Below are 15754 nucleotides of genomic sequence, written 5' to 3'. Positions count from 1 at the left end.
ACAATTTTCCCAAAGGATGGAAAAAAAAATTCAATACATTTCAACTCCTCCTTATGATAATTTTTTAAACCGTTAAAGAAAGCTCTAAATAGAAAACTTACCAGATGAAGTTTTTCTATGAAAAGCTTATAATTAACATCACGACTATTAAAAACTATTTTTTCCCCTAAAATCAGGAGCTAGACAAGAATTTTACTCTTACCATGCCCATCTGACTTTTTTACTGAAGGTTCTATTAAGTAATATGGCAAAAAAAAAAAGTTTAAAAAGAAAAAGAAAGCATAAAAAGTTTGAACAGAAGTAAGTATAGCTGGACACAGTGGCACACGCCTGTAATCCCAGCAGCTGGGGAGGCTGAAACAGGAGGACCACAAATTCAAAGCCAGCCTCAGCAACAGTGAGGCATTAAGCAACTCAGTAAGACCTTGTGTCTAAATAAAATACAAGGCCCAGGATGTGGCTCAATGGTTGAGTGCCCCTGAGTAACACCCTCCACACCCCCAAAAAAGAAGTAAGTATAAGTGTCTCTATTTGCAGATGGCATTTTTGTTACTATAGAAAACCCTTAGAAGCCTACAAGCAATAACCAGAAGTAATAAGTGAATTTCCAAGATTGCAAGATACAAGACTGAGTCACAAAATCAACTATATTTTAATACAATGATAGAAGTAATTGGAAAGTAATATCTGAACTATAATTCCATTTACAATAGCAGCAAGGAAAAAACTAATAATAAATTTAACAAGATATGAAAGACCTCTATACCGAATACTACAAAGCATTGCTAAGGGAAATGAAAGAAGATCTTAATAAATGAAGAACACATTGTGAGACTAGATATATCATCAAGATGTCAATTCTCTCCCAAATTGTTCTATGCATTCAATACCATTCCCATCAGTACCCCACCAGGACTTTTTTTTTTTTTTTTTTACAAATTGTCAACTTGATTCTATGCTATATAAAGAAATGCAAAGGAGTCAGAATATCCAAAGCAATCTTTGGAGGAAAAAAAAATTTTATAACTTACAATACATGGATGGCTTCAAGACTTCTAAAGCTACAGTGATCAACACAGAATGACAGTGGTATAAAAAATCTATGAATATATCAAAGGAATAGAAAATAGAGTCAAGAAATAGATTATATTTAAACATTCATTTGATTTGATTTTCTTTTTTTTAATTTGATTTTCAATAGAGCTATCAAAACAAGATGATGGTAAATGGGAAGCCTATCTCACAAATGCTACTAAAACATCTTAATATCCATTTGGAACAAAAAGAACCATGGTACCTTACTTTATACCTCATATACAATGGATTTTAAAGTGGCTCATAGTCCTAAAAATTTTGAAACTATAAAACTTCTAAAAGAAAGCAGGAGAAAAGTTAAGATTTCTTAAGACATGGAACTGAACATAAGATCAAAAAAGGTAAATTATACTACATCAAAATTAAAACATCTGTTCATCAAGACTCCTTTAAATAATTAATTTGAACCCCAGAGACTGGGAAGAAAATATTCTCAGAACACACATGCAATGACATATTAATATCTGTATATACAAAGTTCTCCTACAACTCAATGATAAAATGAAACCTAATTTTTAAAAGGCACAAAATATGTCAGTAGTCAATTCACAAAGATAATAGAGATCTCACAAAGATAACAAATGACCAGTAAAGCCATCATAAGATGTTCAACATCATTAGTTATCAGGGGAAGGCAAATTAAAATCATAATATGTTGCTAGTATGCACCCACCAACATGGCTACATCAGATAAACCAAGATCACCAAACCTTGGCTATCGCCAGCTGTAAAATTCGCTTTTTAGCATGTTCAGATTTCTGCAATAATGTCTGCATGTCATTTTATACTGGGGAGTTTTTTGTTAAGATAATTCAGATTTTGACAATACATGTAAGTTAACATTTAACCCTGACTACCTTTATTATTAAATGACTCTTGTCCAGTCATATAGTAGGACACAACATAGAATTAAATGATCATTATTTTCCATGCACCAATTTTAAATTTTAATATCTTATGGAGAAACAAATAAGACTCTACTAATACACTGTAATCATTTCTTTTTCTAATTTTATATCAGCAGTGACATCATTTTCATCATATAAAAATTATAACAATTGAATGAGATCTGTGGACCTTAAGCAATTGTAAGCCTTCACTCATACCAACACACAATTCTCCGTACCACTTTAGGAGGCTCATGGGCCCCTGCAGCTCATCCATGATCCATGTTCTATATTTTCATCTAGTCTCTCTTCATGAAAATATATATCATGGAATACAAAGATGAGGCAAAGAGTATTGGATACAGCTCATTAGAAAGAGATAGACTTTATTACCCTAAATACATATATGATTACACTAGTGGAATAACTCTGAACCATGTACAGCCAGAGGAATGAGAAGTTGTGCTCCACTTGTGTACTATATGTCAAAATGCATTTTACTGTGAAAATAAATAAATAAAAGAAAAAAAATGTGTTATATTACTTTAGCCTAAGTCAAAAATAAACTTAGGAACATTTTGGACAGACTCTGATTTCTACAGGACAAGAAGGTGAGAGAGGTTAACTGGACAATCTAAGACCCAATGCAAATGAAAGAAGCTGGGCTTTGGAGGCAGCTGCTTCTCAGGACAGCCTACTCTTCAGCATGCTCTGTTGCAGAAAGACTCCTGGTGCACTTGCATCCATCAAGAAATGTGGCATTCCCACAGCATCAGGGCAAGGCTGGAACCTTTGAAAGATGCCACAGAACTCCAAGCCACAAGCAGAAACATGTGGAACTAGATGAGACGAATTGTTCACAGGGTAGCAGCTCTTTGTAAGTTCTCTGATTCTTAGAGTACAACTCCTGGGAGCCCCAGATCCAAAATATGTATCCACTTTTTTTTTTCCTGCCACATGCTGACACACTCCAAAGGCCAATTATTGGAGACTCAATGTCCTGGAGACAGGGGGATTAATTATAGTGTTTTTTTCATGCTTCCCACTCTCCACCCAGTATACTGTGTGGGAAAAGAAAATGAATAGATCTTTTTGGGTTAAGGGAACCCAACAACAACAACAAAATATCCTTGGTCATACTTACCTAAAAGTAGTTTAGGGAAATTTGATGTTTCAATATTATGATAATACACTATTGATGTCGTAGTGGCGACGAATCCCATTACTGCCGGCATGAAGAGGTGGAGATGCCTGGACTCTCGTCGTCTGTGGAGAGAGTCACAGGGTCAGTGTCTGAGGATGACAGCTCTGGAGTTTCTCATTTTGTTTACAATTTTTTCATTAAAACTCACGTTTAACTATAAGTTATTTAAAATATAGAATGCAATCATAATTGCTAAGAGAATATGGAAAGGGAGACTATCTTGTATGATATGATTCTGCTGAAAGGACCTATTCTACCACAGAGGCATGGATAAACACAGTTATATGATATCTGAAAATGCTTGCAACAAAACAAATATATGACCACTGCAATACATAGGGACCTATACCAAATATATTTCAGCTGGGTAGAACTGTTGAAATAATTCAATGATTAAAATAATCAACTAAATGGGAACTCTAAAGCATGTGAAAAGTATGTTTATTCCTTTGACTGTTTCCCTAAACTCTGTGGTCTTCAGGGATTTCTCTATTCTTATTCATTCTTTCAACATATGTGCATTTGTTGGTCCAGATGCTGTATTGGTTCTGGAATGCAGTGACAATAAGGTAAGCTACAGAGTCCAGTTACAAAGAGTCTTTGGGGGACATTAGTAGCAACACAGATAGAGACCATAAGGATACAACATTGGTGTCTGGATCAGAAAAAGCTTTGTGAAGGAAGTGACTTTTTAACTGAGACCCTAAGAATGAAGAATTGCTGCCCAGAGAAAGAAGGGAGGAAGACTGTTCCTGGTAGTATCCAGACCCTAAGAATGAAGAATTGCTGCCCAGAGAAAGAAGGGAGGAAGACTGTTCCTGGTAGTATCCATATGTGATAGAGCATATTGCAAACAATTTAGTACAACTGCATTCTGAGGGCAATAAAAAGCTCCAGGTGTGTGGGAGAGATGACTGGACCCCAGATGTACATGGTAGAAAGCTCTCAACTCTGTCTGCATCAATGTTGTCACATGGTAAGATATTTAACTTTTCTCAAATTACTTCAATATATTAGTACACAGAATGGTCAAGAGAAGAGAGTGACCTGCTCAAGAGTGCAGGAAAAGGAAAGGAAATCATTTCTGAAGAGGTATGGTTGACAGGGAAGACTAAAATACAAAAAGAAATGTCCCCATTGGAAAAATGATAGATAGCCACTTTAAAAAGAGGGAACAGGCTGGGCAGGGTAGCACATGCCTATAATCCCAGCAGATGAGGAGGCTGAGACAGGAGGATCATGAGTTCAAAGTCAGCCTCAGCAAAGGTGAGGTGCTACTCAATTAAGTGAGACCCTTTCTCTAAATAAAATACAAAATTGGGCTGAGGATGGCTCAGTGGTTAAGTGCCCCTGAGTTTAATACCCAGTACCAAAAAAAAAAAAAAAAAAAAAAACCCAAAACCAAAACAAAACAAAACACCAAAGAGGGAACGGAATGTGCAAATACATAAGAAGTATGAACTAAGTGTAACATGTTCAAAATTCTAGGTAGTTTAATATTCTTTAAACAGAGTTTAAGATAGGGTGTAGCATGAAGGGATCTGTATGCCATGATAAGGAGCAGGAGTCTCTCCTTACAGAAAACAGAATACTTTAACAAGTAAGTGGTATGGCCAGATTTGTGGTTTAAACCAGTCATTCTGCACTAATGCAGATGACAGAGCTGATAAACAATATGTAGGCTGTGATGGGAGCAAAGAAGTAGAAGGAAGAAAAACAGTATGAACAATGGGTAGGGGCCAGGGTACCAATGGTGAGGGCCTGATTCAAGCTTTGTCAGCAGCACAAGGAGAAAACAATGTATCTGGAAGAGGTTAGTTGTTAGAGTGTTGGTGTTGGAGACTGATGAAGATGAAGAGATAGAAACAAATCCTAGTGGGTCCGGGTGGATGACTGTTTGACCAAGAGGTCAAAGTGTCAGAAGAGGGACCTTAAGAGGGTAAGCAGATAGGAGAAAGGGAGCTAACAAGTTTCAGTAGGGATTTGTAGACTGTGAAGGTGTCTAATAAGCATACAAAGAAAATTGTCTCATAGGTACATGTATGTAGAGATTGCATTAGTAAAAAGAAATCAAAGATTTGATTAGGAAAGCCTTTGCATAACTTGTTTCACAAATTATAATGAGCATTTGTTATATTTTAAGTAATGAATATTTCATGAAGATTTTGTTTAAAGAAGACAAAGGGAAGAAATGATCTGGCAGTGTCAGTCATGATAGAGAAAGAGAAAAGGCAAAGTAAATGTTTTAATTTAGAAGTCACTGGAAGAGTTTAAAGGACTTAAAATCAGCATACTACAGTGATGCATCCACATCAATGTTTATAGCAGCTCAATTCACAATAGCCAAACTGTGGAACCAAGCTAAGTGTCCTTCAACAAATGAATGGGTAAAGAAAATGTGGTATGTATGCACAATGGAATATTATTCTGCCTTAAAGAAGAATGAAATTATGGCATTTGGTAAGTGGATGGGGCTGGAGAATATCATGCTAAGCAAAATAAGCAAATCCCAAAGAACCAAAGGCTGAATGTTTTCTCTGACATGTGGATGCTAATTCACAATAAGGGGGCTGGCTAGAGATACTCTGGATTAGACAGAGGGGAGTTAAGGGAGGGGAGGGAATATGGGGGGAGGAATGATAGTAAAATGAATAGGACATTATTAATCTATGTGCACAGGTGATCACACAATTGATGTAACTCTATATCATGTATACTCAGAAGAATGAGAAGTTATACTCCATTTATTGATGATGTATCAAAATGCAGTCTACTGTCATGTATAATTAATTAGAACAAATTAAAAAAGAAGTCACTGGACGATAACTCTTCAAGAAGCCTGGCCCCAAAGAATTGTAGAAGGAATCTATAGCTAAGAAGTAGGATAGCACAAGACCCAGGTTGTATTTTTGCCCATTTTTTTTAGGGTGGGTCTCTGGTATCACTACCACTACAAAACACATTTCTGCCACCAGTGCACATCATTCTAATAACAACTCGGCTCGAGCTTTCTGTCTCCGACTAAAGCTGCACGTCACCTATGTGGCTGGGAAGAAAGATGAACCAAAAATATGTCAATGTTTTAGAATATACTTGGTTCATCTTTCCTTCATTTCATAATATACATAAAAACATGTAGGGTCAAACTATATATTCAGGAAGTAAAAAAAAAAAGTGAAGATTAGAATTGGCTCTGTCAATACAAATACACAAAGGGGTTTTGAATAGCTATCATAAGATTATAGCCAATTAAACTTCTAAGTGCTTTGAGGGAGGCCATAAATTAGAATTTCTGATTTTTCTTTTTATCAGAAATTAAAACATGCACATATCTGCAAAGAACCATCATAAAGCATTAAAAAATAGTTGGCTCCACAACCAAAGCTTAGAAGTTTCATTTCTTGTTAACTGCAGCAGAGAAACATAAACAGATGTCAGGGGAAGTTCTATTAGATAAGAGGAAAATGATTTTTGAGGCTTTCTTTTCAAAACCTTTAAAGGTCTTCTCATGTCAATTCTTTAGGTTATACTATTAAGCACAATTTCATAACCAGAATTTTCCTATTATTGGAGTTTATTTTCTTTTATTCTGAGAAAAATATTTACCCAGATTTTGTTCAAGTTTACAAATACAATTTACTCTATTCCAATTGCCTAATAAAAACTTTTTATAAGAAGAACAAAATTCCTTTTAAAAATGGATCTTTTTCTGGGCTAGGGTTGAGCTCAGTGGTACAGTGCTTGTCTAGCATATGTGAGGCACTGGGTTTGATTCTGAGCATCACATACAAAAAAATAAATAAAATAAATTGAAGATATTGTGTTCACATACAACTAAAAATATTTTTTAAGTGGGTCTTTTGACAAATCCTGATTTTAAAATAATTTCACGCTTAGCCTCAATTTGTGGCTCTATTGTCATTGGTTCTCACAATGCCTTAATGCCTGCCTCATCTACTTTTGCTTCTTTACAGAAGGAACTGAAACACCTGAGAACTGATCAATATGTTAATATACAAGTATACAGCTATTAGAGCTATATATAGATAGACATCATTAATAGGCAATCTTTCTATTGATACCTATTTTAAAAGATAAAGTAAATATCAAAAATTTAAAAGTTCAGAACTTTCTGCAAGGGCTACCAGGATCAGGGAGCAAAGAAATATAAACACATGAATGAGCACAGTCACAGAGATCTAAACGTGTGTTATCAGAGAAAGCCAGACACATAAGTAGAGATGAAACACATCACCATCATAGAAGATGGAGACAGCTCTTTTTCCTAATGAGTTATGTCCCTAAAGTTAAGTCTGGCTTGGTATGCTCTTCACTTCTATCCGTGTTGTAGTGTACCCACTGGTATTCTGTACTGGTGTTGTGTGCGTTGAGACACTTACGAATCTGAAACGATGCCTTCTGCTATTTCACAAACATGCACAAACAGGAGAGCAAAAGTAAGAATCCATCTCAGGTTATGCCCAGGAAAATGAAGCCATGTGTTGTGATGAATTTGCACTTTTGAGCTTTGGCTCCCCCATCCTGAAAAATAAAGAGAAGAAAGGAAAGAAGAGATAAACAAAAGGATCAATTATAATCATGGAGATTATTTATATTATTGTAAGCTTGGGGAAAGTCTCTGAAACCTTAGTGCTCCCTAGGACACCAGTGGAAATTCTCTTCTCTTTTCATTATGTTAAGCAAAATAACAACTTCAACTAATTTTTACAACTCTGCCTAGATGGACACATTAGCTTTTACTGCATTGTTCTGGAATGACACTAACTCTGAGGAACGTGGCTCCTTCTTACACTCATCAGAAGCTCTCACAGCTTCCTCATTCACTCAAGAGCAAACAAATCAATAATTATAGTAAACAACAAAAGAAATTTGTTGTCTATATTCTTTTAAAACATGGAATCTGGGGAAGATCAAATGAAAAAAGACACAATTCATGATAAAATATAGGACTTATTAGTTGAGTCAACTCTGAAACATATGAGAAAAATGATTACTTATGAGTGGGACCACCACTATTCAACACACTTAGACTTTTCTCAAAGAAAGCTAAAGTTTTATTCATTTATATGAACAAAAGTAGAATCAAACACATTATGGGTTCACTTTCAGTTCATTATTGGATTAAAAAAATTCAAGATGAAATTTCAGTAAAATTTTGTGAACTTCCTTACAAAACTATAGGCAAAGTAACATCACCTCATGTATGATACTAGGAAAGAACCCCACTTTTGTTTCTTTTGTCTCTCTTTTCCTCATTTTTTTAACTGTAGAAAAGTCCTACATACTTCAAGAATGAATGGAGATCTGTGCTTGAAATATTGCAGGAAAGAATTTCTGTATAGATACAAAGGGATCCCTAAAGCATCCTTTGAAAAGAAAATTGATTCACATCTTACTTGTTTCCAAATGTACTTCATCATTGGAATGTTAGTTACATTTAATGTATTCTACTAGAATTTATGCTATAAACGTTTGCAGGCCAGTTGTGTGTCTTTTTTACAACAACCCAACTTTCTGATATTTCTTCAAGACTAATATATGATCCCTCACTAACTCAAGTAACCAGTCATAAATAAGCAGTCTGCATCTTTCTCCAATTCCTTTTGCCAGTGTCCACTCCAATTTCTTCCTTATTGCCAGGGTATGTGCTGGAAGTTAGGGATAGGGAAAAAAAAAAAAAGGAATGTCACAGTCCTGGCTCTCAAGAGGTTTATTGAATGTTAGAAATGAATGTTTAATTGTAAACTTGCAGTGAAAATATTCATTTTCTACTTTTGGTTAAGGAGCATTCTTAATGCCTTACAAATAATGCTATATAAATCATGACTAGTATTTCCACATATGGCTTCTCTGGTCTCAATATATTTAGTGTCTATACATTTGTTTAACATAAATAACAATGTACCAAGAGTTATGCTGGCCTCTGTATATACCATATGACAGAAATACTTTGATCTCTGTTAGAATGTGAAGCACATGGTATTCCCCTCAATATTTGCTAAATGAATAAATAAAATCACACAAATTATTTTTAAACCTCTTCTTAAAGCAGATTATTAAAATATGTCAGTTTTCCTAAGAAAATCTGCCCAGTAAATTTTTAACTTATCTTTGTAGGCAAAATCATGCATGGGAACATTAAACACCAAATAATTAAAAATAGTGGTTACCTTGAGAAGGGATAAGGACATAAGGCGTGGGAAGTATCAGAAAATGGTACACAAGAGGAGTCCCTTTTATTCTTACTGTTGTATTCCTTTAAGTGAGTGGTGGTAGGTTTGATGGATGTTTATTATATTAATCATTTTATGTATCAAAATATTTCACAACTTCAAAAGCATTTAAGAATCTATTGGTTGTTTTACATAAATTATACATAATCTCCCTAATTTATTGGCATATTTATATATGTAAACTGTAAAATAATAGGGGACTATATTACTAACTCCTTTCTAAATAGTTTCCACATCTACTCTTTCTACCTAAAACATGACTCATCACTCCTATTTTAACTTGCATGGTTTATTTCTTACAAGTCCCCAAGCAGGTCACTCTGTGCAATCTTTCCCACTAGCCCTAAGAAGCACCCATCTTCCTGGCAGGTTGATGCCCAAGCTAACTTATTCCTGCATCTGTAAGTGGGCTGGCAATATGATGCCATCATTTCTCTTGAAACATCCGCTCCACTCCACTATTCCCAGGAGGTATGCACTCGGTATAACCCAGTTCCTAGTCCCTTCACCTGGCACAAAGCAAGTACTCAACAATGCCTTATGTCTCATAGAGCTATCTTCCTCTTTTTAAAATCTAATGCTGCTGAGCTGGCAGGCGACTGCGGTTTAGCCTATGGAATATCATATGCCAAAAATATATCATTGGAAAATACAAAATACTTGCTTGTTTCTTTCTCACAGACTTACACATCAGTTTTCATGTTGAAATTAATACAACATTATCCCAAATCTCAGCCATTAATAAGAGATACAAACATCAAGCAAAATAATACCAGACATTAGATTACTTACTTACCAATAAACAATATTGGAAAAGTGATAAACAACAGGAACACATGAGGGACCAGGTTGAGGGCATCCACAAAGCAGGGATTTTGTAATACACCATCATAGATATTATATGAGGAAATGTTGTTACCACAAAATGAAAGACTCATTTCTTTTCATACGACTTATTCTGAAACAGATAGAAGAAAGAAAACGTCCTTTTATTATTAAACTTTCTGTCATAAAATTATGGCCTCAAATAAGGAGTTCTAGCATGAAATCAATTTCCCTTATTTTTGAAATTGAGAAAATAGAAAACTATGGCCAAGTAGCATCTTTTTGTTTTCTCCACATTTTTTATTGGTGCACTATAGTTGTACATAATGATGGGATTTGTTGCCACATATCATATTTGCACACAATATAACAGTATAATTTGGCCACTATCACCACAAGGATTTCTTATAATGGCCTATGCATTCTGTAAAGCCTTTTCTCCAGAGCTATTTTTCAGAAAACTATTTTATTTCAATTTGAAACATACCTCAAAGGAGTGTCTGAATGACTTAAATAACATCAAAGAACAAAAATTGGTGATATAACAAAAAGAGAGAGAGAGAGAGAACAAAACCAGTGACAGAAAAGTCAAAATGGTGCAATATCAGATTGTTTCCCATATTCATACATAGAACAAAATGATCACTAAGCAACTCTAGCTGGATATGATTTGTTGAAATATTTTATTACTTTTAAGAAATAGTAATACTCAAAGACCAACATGGCTGCAAATAGTAATCATTCTCTCTCTGAAGTATATTAACTTCCAATACCTAAGATACATTACATGCAACTCAAGTGACAAACCAATGAAACCACTCAAGTCTCAGTCAGAAATATTCTTAAATAAAATGCACTCTACTCCAGTTTTGAAACAGAAGATAGCTTTAAGTTGGAAATCTGTATTCCATGAAAGTAGAAGTAGATAAGGTTAGAGAAGAAAGAGAGGAAGAGATCACATAGAGCTTTTTGGAAGTCATCCTTGAGACTTCTCCTCTGAGTAACATGGAACCACTTGGGGTTTGTGAGCAGAGGAATGACATGCTCAGACTTAGATTTTAAATAGATGCCTCTCATAGCTGTACTGAAACAGATAGTAGAGGAACCAGAGACTGCTCCATCAAAATATATTACTATGAAATTCCAGCAAGAGTTTCAGCATTCCAAAAACCTCTTCTATAATGCCTTCTATTTATTTGGAACTTAACTAAATTCTGGGAACTTTGCATATATTATCTTATAGCCTCAGGAAAATTTTAGGATCGAGGTGTTATTTGCATCTCACAGCAGTAGATATTGAGTTTAAGCTGGGTTTCAGTAACTTGTCAACCAGCAGAGAATCCGGGATCCACATCCACTTGTCTGATTTATAAACCATGTTCTTTCCAATGCATCATGCAGTCTCCAATCTGTTTTTTGTATAAAAGATCTTATCTATTCTTATTAAAACAAGTAGCAATTTAAGATTTTAACCTCAATGGACTTTGCTTCCTTTCCATATTATGTCAGACTGGATTCTGAGTTAGATTACTAAAGTCTGGCAAAAAATTCGATTAACATAGTACCTTTTCTCTCTTTCCTTTCATGGACAATTGACTTAATCTTGGGCACAAACAAAATTTTTCCTAGAAGAAAAGAAAGAATGTTACCAAGAAAATATTGGCAAAAGTAGATTAATTATTGAAGAAATTCAATTTTAATAAAAGGTTTTATAGAGCATTACATGAATATAATAACTAGTGAGGAAGACTATATTTACAATTTAAAAGGCTTGTATGTAATCCCTTTCACATATTATTTCTGATAAACCCTTTTTTTCTCAAAAATCCTCGATGTACTCCCTAGTTAAGATGTTGTCTCATCTTTAAAAAGGTTGTTTTTAAAAAAAAAAAACCCAAAATGTGGTTATATACTTGGTATATTATTACAAATTATTAGAATTCTAAATGGGATAAAATATTTTTAAAGGACTTGAGATTTTTAAATAACACTAAAATGGAAATATTTTTTAATTTATATATAACTGCAGAATGCACTACAATTCTTGTTGCATATATACAGCACATTTTTTCATATCTCTGGCTGTATACAAAGTATATTCACACCAATTCATTTCTTCATAAATGTACTTTGAATAATAATGATCATCACATTCCACCATCATTTATAATCCCATGCCCTCTCCTTTCCCCTCCCACCCCTCTGCCCTATCTAGAGTTCCTCTATTCCTCCCATGCTCCCCCTCCCTACCCTACTATGAATCAGCCTCCTTATATCAGAGAAAACATTCGCCATTTAGTTTTTTGGGACTGGCTAACTTCACTTAGCGTATGTTTGATATATTTCTGGTAAAGATGAAAAAAAAAAAAATTTAAACACCCAGATAGTAATGGAATTTTTAAGACTGCTTCCTTTAGTTGGTAGAAATGATAAGGATGACTTTAAAAGCACTCTTAACTGAAAGAGATTTAGAATGATTGCTTCCTTCCATCATAATTCACTGCCTCCTCTATCCTTTCTCTCTCTCCCTTAGCATCCTTCTCCAAAATCCACTGGCCTGTGGTACCTTCTAACAAACAATCAGCCCAGCCCACATTACAACCCAGCGTGGACAAAAAGGGAAGTAGTAAACTTAATTACTGTGTTCATCAAAGACATTTTATTCAATCAAGATTGCTACTAACTTTTAAATTTCCTATTGTCATTCAGGTTTCTCTTCCAGAATCCACATTAAGAAATTAGGAGTGCTCTGGGATGCGTATAAACTACTGCTCTTGCTGGTTAAACTCTGTCACCTGACATCTTTCAGCGCCACCCCTTCTGGAGCTGTGGAAGTTCAACTAAGCCCTAACAGAGGCCCTAGTATCAAGAAGGAAGGAAAGGAAAGAGGGGTCACGGGGAAAGGAGCATTTTTGTTTTCTCCACAAGCATAAACCTCTGAAAGACGTTCAAGTATTTATGACAGTAAACAGGGTTGGAGAACTTGATTGAATAAAGACAAAGATCAAAAGTGAAACTTTGATTATAGGGATGGTCTACAGAATAGAAAACATAATTATGAAGATATTTCTTGATGATCTAACAGGATTTCATGGTTAAAAAGTGTCATCAGTATTCTTTTTTCCTTGAAGCATCTTATATGAATTCCCACATTCCCTAGGACTTATAAAATTTGGATTGAGTTGATGAATGTAATAATTGACCTATAGTTCATCTATAAGAGAAGAACAGTTATCTGATTTAGTTATAAAGTATATTAAAGCATCAGGTACTTCATTTATTTTTGTCAGCTCTCTCCTCTGAAAGTAGACTATCAGTTAAATGGAAACTAGCACTTTCCTGTCCACCAAGCAGAAAGTGTCAGTTATGACAGAAAAGCAATTCCAGACACCTTCAAGTCCTAAAACACCTGAAGAAAAAAAAAAAAAAAAAAAAAAAAGCTAGACTCAATATGCAACCTCTTGTTCTCACATGTAGAACAACTCATTCTTTAGTTATTTAAGTTATGCTCTGAGAGAAACATGTCATTTTAAAGAATTTAGGGCTTAATCATCATCTAGAACATTTTCAGGGCAAATATCACTTGCAAAAACAAATGCTACAATAACTTCTTTGAAGTTATTCAGTCAATGGCTCATAAAATAAAAACTAGACCTCTAGATAGCTATGTATCTAGCTACCTATTGGCTAGCAACTATCATAGACCCCCCAAAAAGAAATTTACTAACACAAATGACGGCTAACTTTTGGTTTACTGCTTGGTTTAAATCCACCCATTTACTGTTCAGGGACTGTGAAGTTCTATCGCACATCAAAGGAAATGTTGGAACCACTTGGCAAATAAGATTTCTTAGACATTGCAATGAAAACTGAGCAAATAAAGCAAAAAATAAATAAATAAATACCTTGGGCTTGACGATGCTTCAAACCCCTATGGATGCACTTGTGCTACCTTCCAAACACGAACTTCCTACACTGTCTTAAGATGTAAATTTCAAACCAGGACACAGAACTCCTAAAAGCAAAGAGTCACAAAAATTAAGCAGAGACAGCTACTTCATGAATAATACAAGGGATGTCTAAGAGAAAAAAAAAAAAAAACTAATATACCTTTTCCTGTTTCCAGTTGGTTTAAGTAGGAGCCGGCAGTTTTGTAAGAAAAACTGGAAACCTGATCCCCACCCCCTCTCCTCCTCACGATGGGGCCCTGTCCCTTAATCCTAGAAATAGAGAATGTGAAGGCAAAGCGCTGCAAAGGGCAAAGGCGCCTTTAAATTGCCGAAATAATAGATAAAAATCAACAGCTTACAGTTACTCTTAAAAATTTTTTTAATGAGAGTTATGTAAAAGACATGGACTCACTCATTCGGATGACAGAGCTTTCCTCCACTAGCCGAAGCACGCAGTGCGCCGGAGCAGATTATTTTTAGGGTGGTGGGAGATCAGCTGCTGCCTCCTATCGAGTTTCTAAATTGCACAAACTACTTCGGGCCGGGGCGGACACTTCGGCTGCGAGGCAGGAAACTGGGCAGAAGCCCCGCGCGCGTCGCCTGAGACTGGGGACCCTCCCCACCCCAGCTCGGCCCAACTTTCCGCGCTGGATCAGGAGACTTGGGGCGAGCGCGGTAAAGAGTTTACAAAACCAAGTAATCTGTGTACCCCCCGCGACTTGATCGAACACTGAAACTTGCAATTAATGATGCGATGATTCCCCGGAGTCGGGTTTTCAAAAGTCAAAACACGGAGGTACTCGCCAGTGTTTCCCCCGCGAACTCTGTAAGCACCCTTTTATTGGCCACATAAGGAAGCGGATTGGGGGGTTTGACCGATTTGTCCCCAAGCGGACCTGGGAAACGAATGGCTCATTTTAGGCATAAAAACCCGCTGCGGGGCTGTGTAAGTGCGTGCGAACGTCTCCCATCCGCGACGCAGGCTCTAATCGAACGTTTCCCCCAGTGACCTGGAAAACCTGGTCCTTCCTCTCGAGTGGTCACCGCGCTGCAGACCCGCGACCCTTGCCCAAGCTCCCCGGAAGCGAGACTGTGGTTCCCACGAACCACCCGAACAGCTCCCCGGTCTCTTGCTCCCAACCAGAGACGTAATTAACTCTCCAGATCACCCGTTTAAAATATGGTCACTCCACCATTACTTCCTCCAGGATGGCAAGCTGAGAATTTTGACCCCGACAACTTTTAAATTAACACTCCATTTTCTCAAGGGCCAGTTCTGAGTCAACTTGAAATCATCATCGTTTTCAGCAACTGCCCTAATCTAATAAAGGATGGTCAGCCAGGCGGGCTGGTGCCTCCCAAGTTCCGCGCGCGATCCCCGAGGGGCATGGGTCCCGGGACCTGAACCCTATATCCTAGTGGCTGGCCCCTGGCCTCGCGGACCTTGTGGGCACTCAGTCCTGCAAGTCCCAGGGGATTTCCCCGCCGGCGCCTCTCTCCCGGGAAGTCGCTGCGTTCCCGGGTGAATGCCTGCCTTGG

The 15754-nt window shown here is 36.4% G+C and overlaps 1 protein-coding gene across 8 annotated transcripts in view; it reads right to left on the bottom strand.

Annotated features, from left to right (window-relative positions):
- Abcc9 (ATP binding cassette subfamily C member 9) overlaps positions 1 to 15536 on the bottom strand; it is a 128066-nt gene extending 112530 nt beyond the window's left edge. For 3 of the 8 annotated variants that reach the window (XM_071610095.1, XM_071610102.1, XM_071610100.1), the window contains exons 1-6: positions 14628 to 14916; positions 14171 to 14280; positions 11831 to 11890; positions 10237 to 10398; positions 7587 to 7728; positions 3127 to 3248 (exon numbers count right to left, since the gene is read on the bottom strand). In XM_071610095.1, the coding sequence (XP_071466196.1) occupies positions 3127 to 3248; positions 7587 to 7728; positions 10237 to 10378 (406 nt within the window). In that variant the 5' untranslated portion in view covers positions 10379 to 10398; positions 11831 to 11890; positions 14171 to 14280; positions 14628 to 14916. The other 5 variants (XM_071610096.1, XM_071610099.1, XM_071610097.1 and 2 more) reach the window with 5 other exon arrangements.
- Between the last annotated feature and the right edge of the window lie 218 nt (positions 15537 to 15754).

The sequence above is a fragment of the Marmota flaviventris genome, chromosome 3, assembly GCF_047511675.1.
Source record: "Marmota flaviventris isolate mMarFla1 chromosome 3, mMarFla1.hap1, whole genome shotgun sequence".
In the NCBI taxonomy this organism is placed as follows: Eukaryota; Metazoa; Chordata; class Mammalia; order Rodentia; family Sciuridae; genus Marmota; species Marmota flaviventris.
The sequence above is the reverse complement of the archived record's forward strand: the minus strand, read 5'-3'. Positions and strand labels throughout refer to the sequence as shown.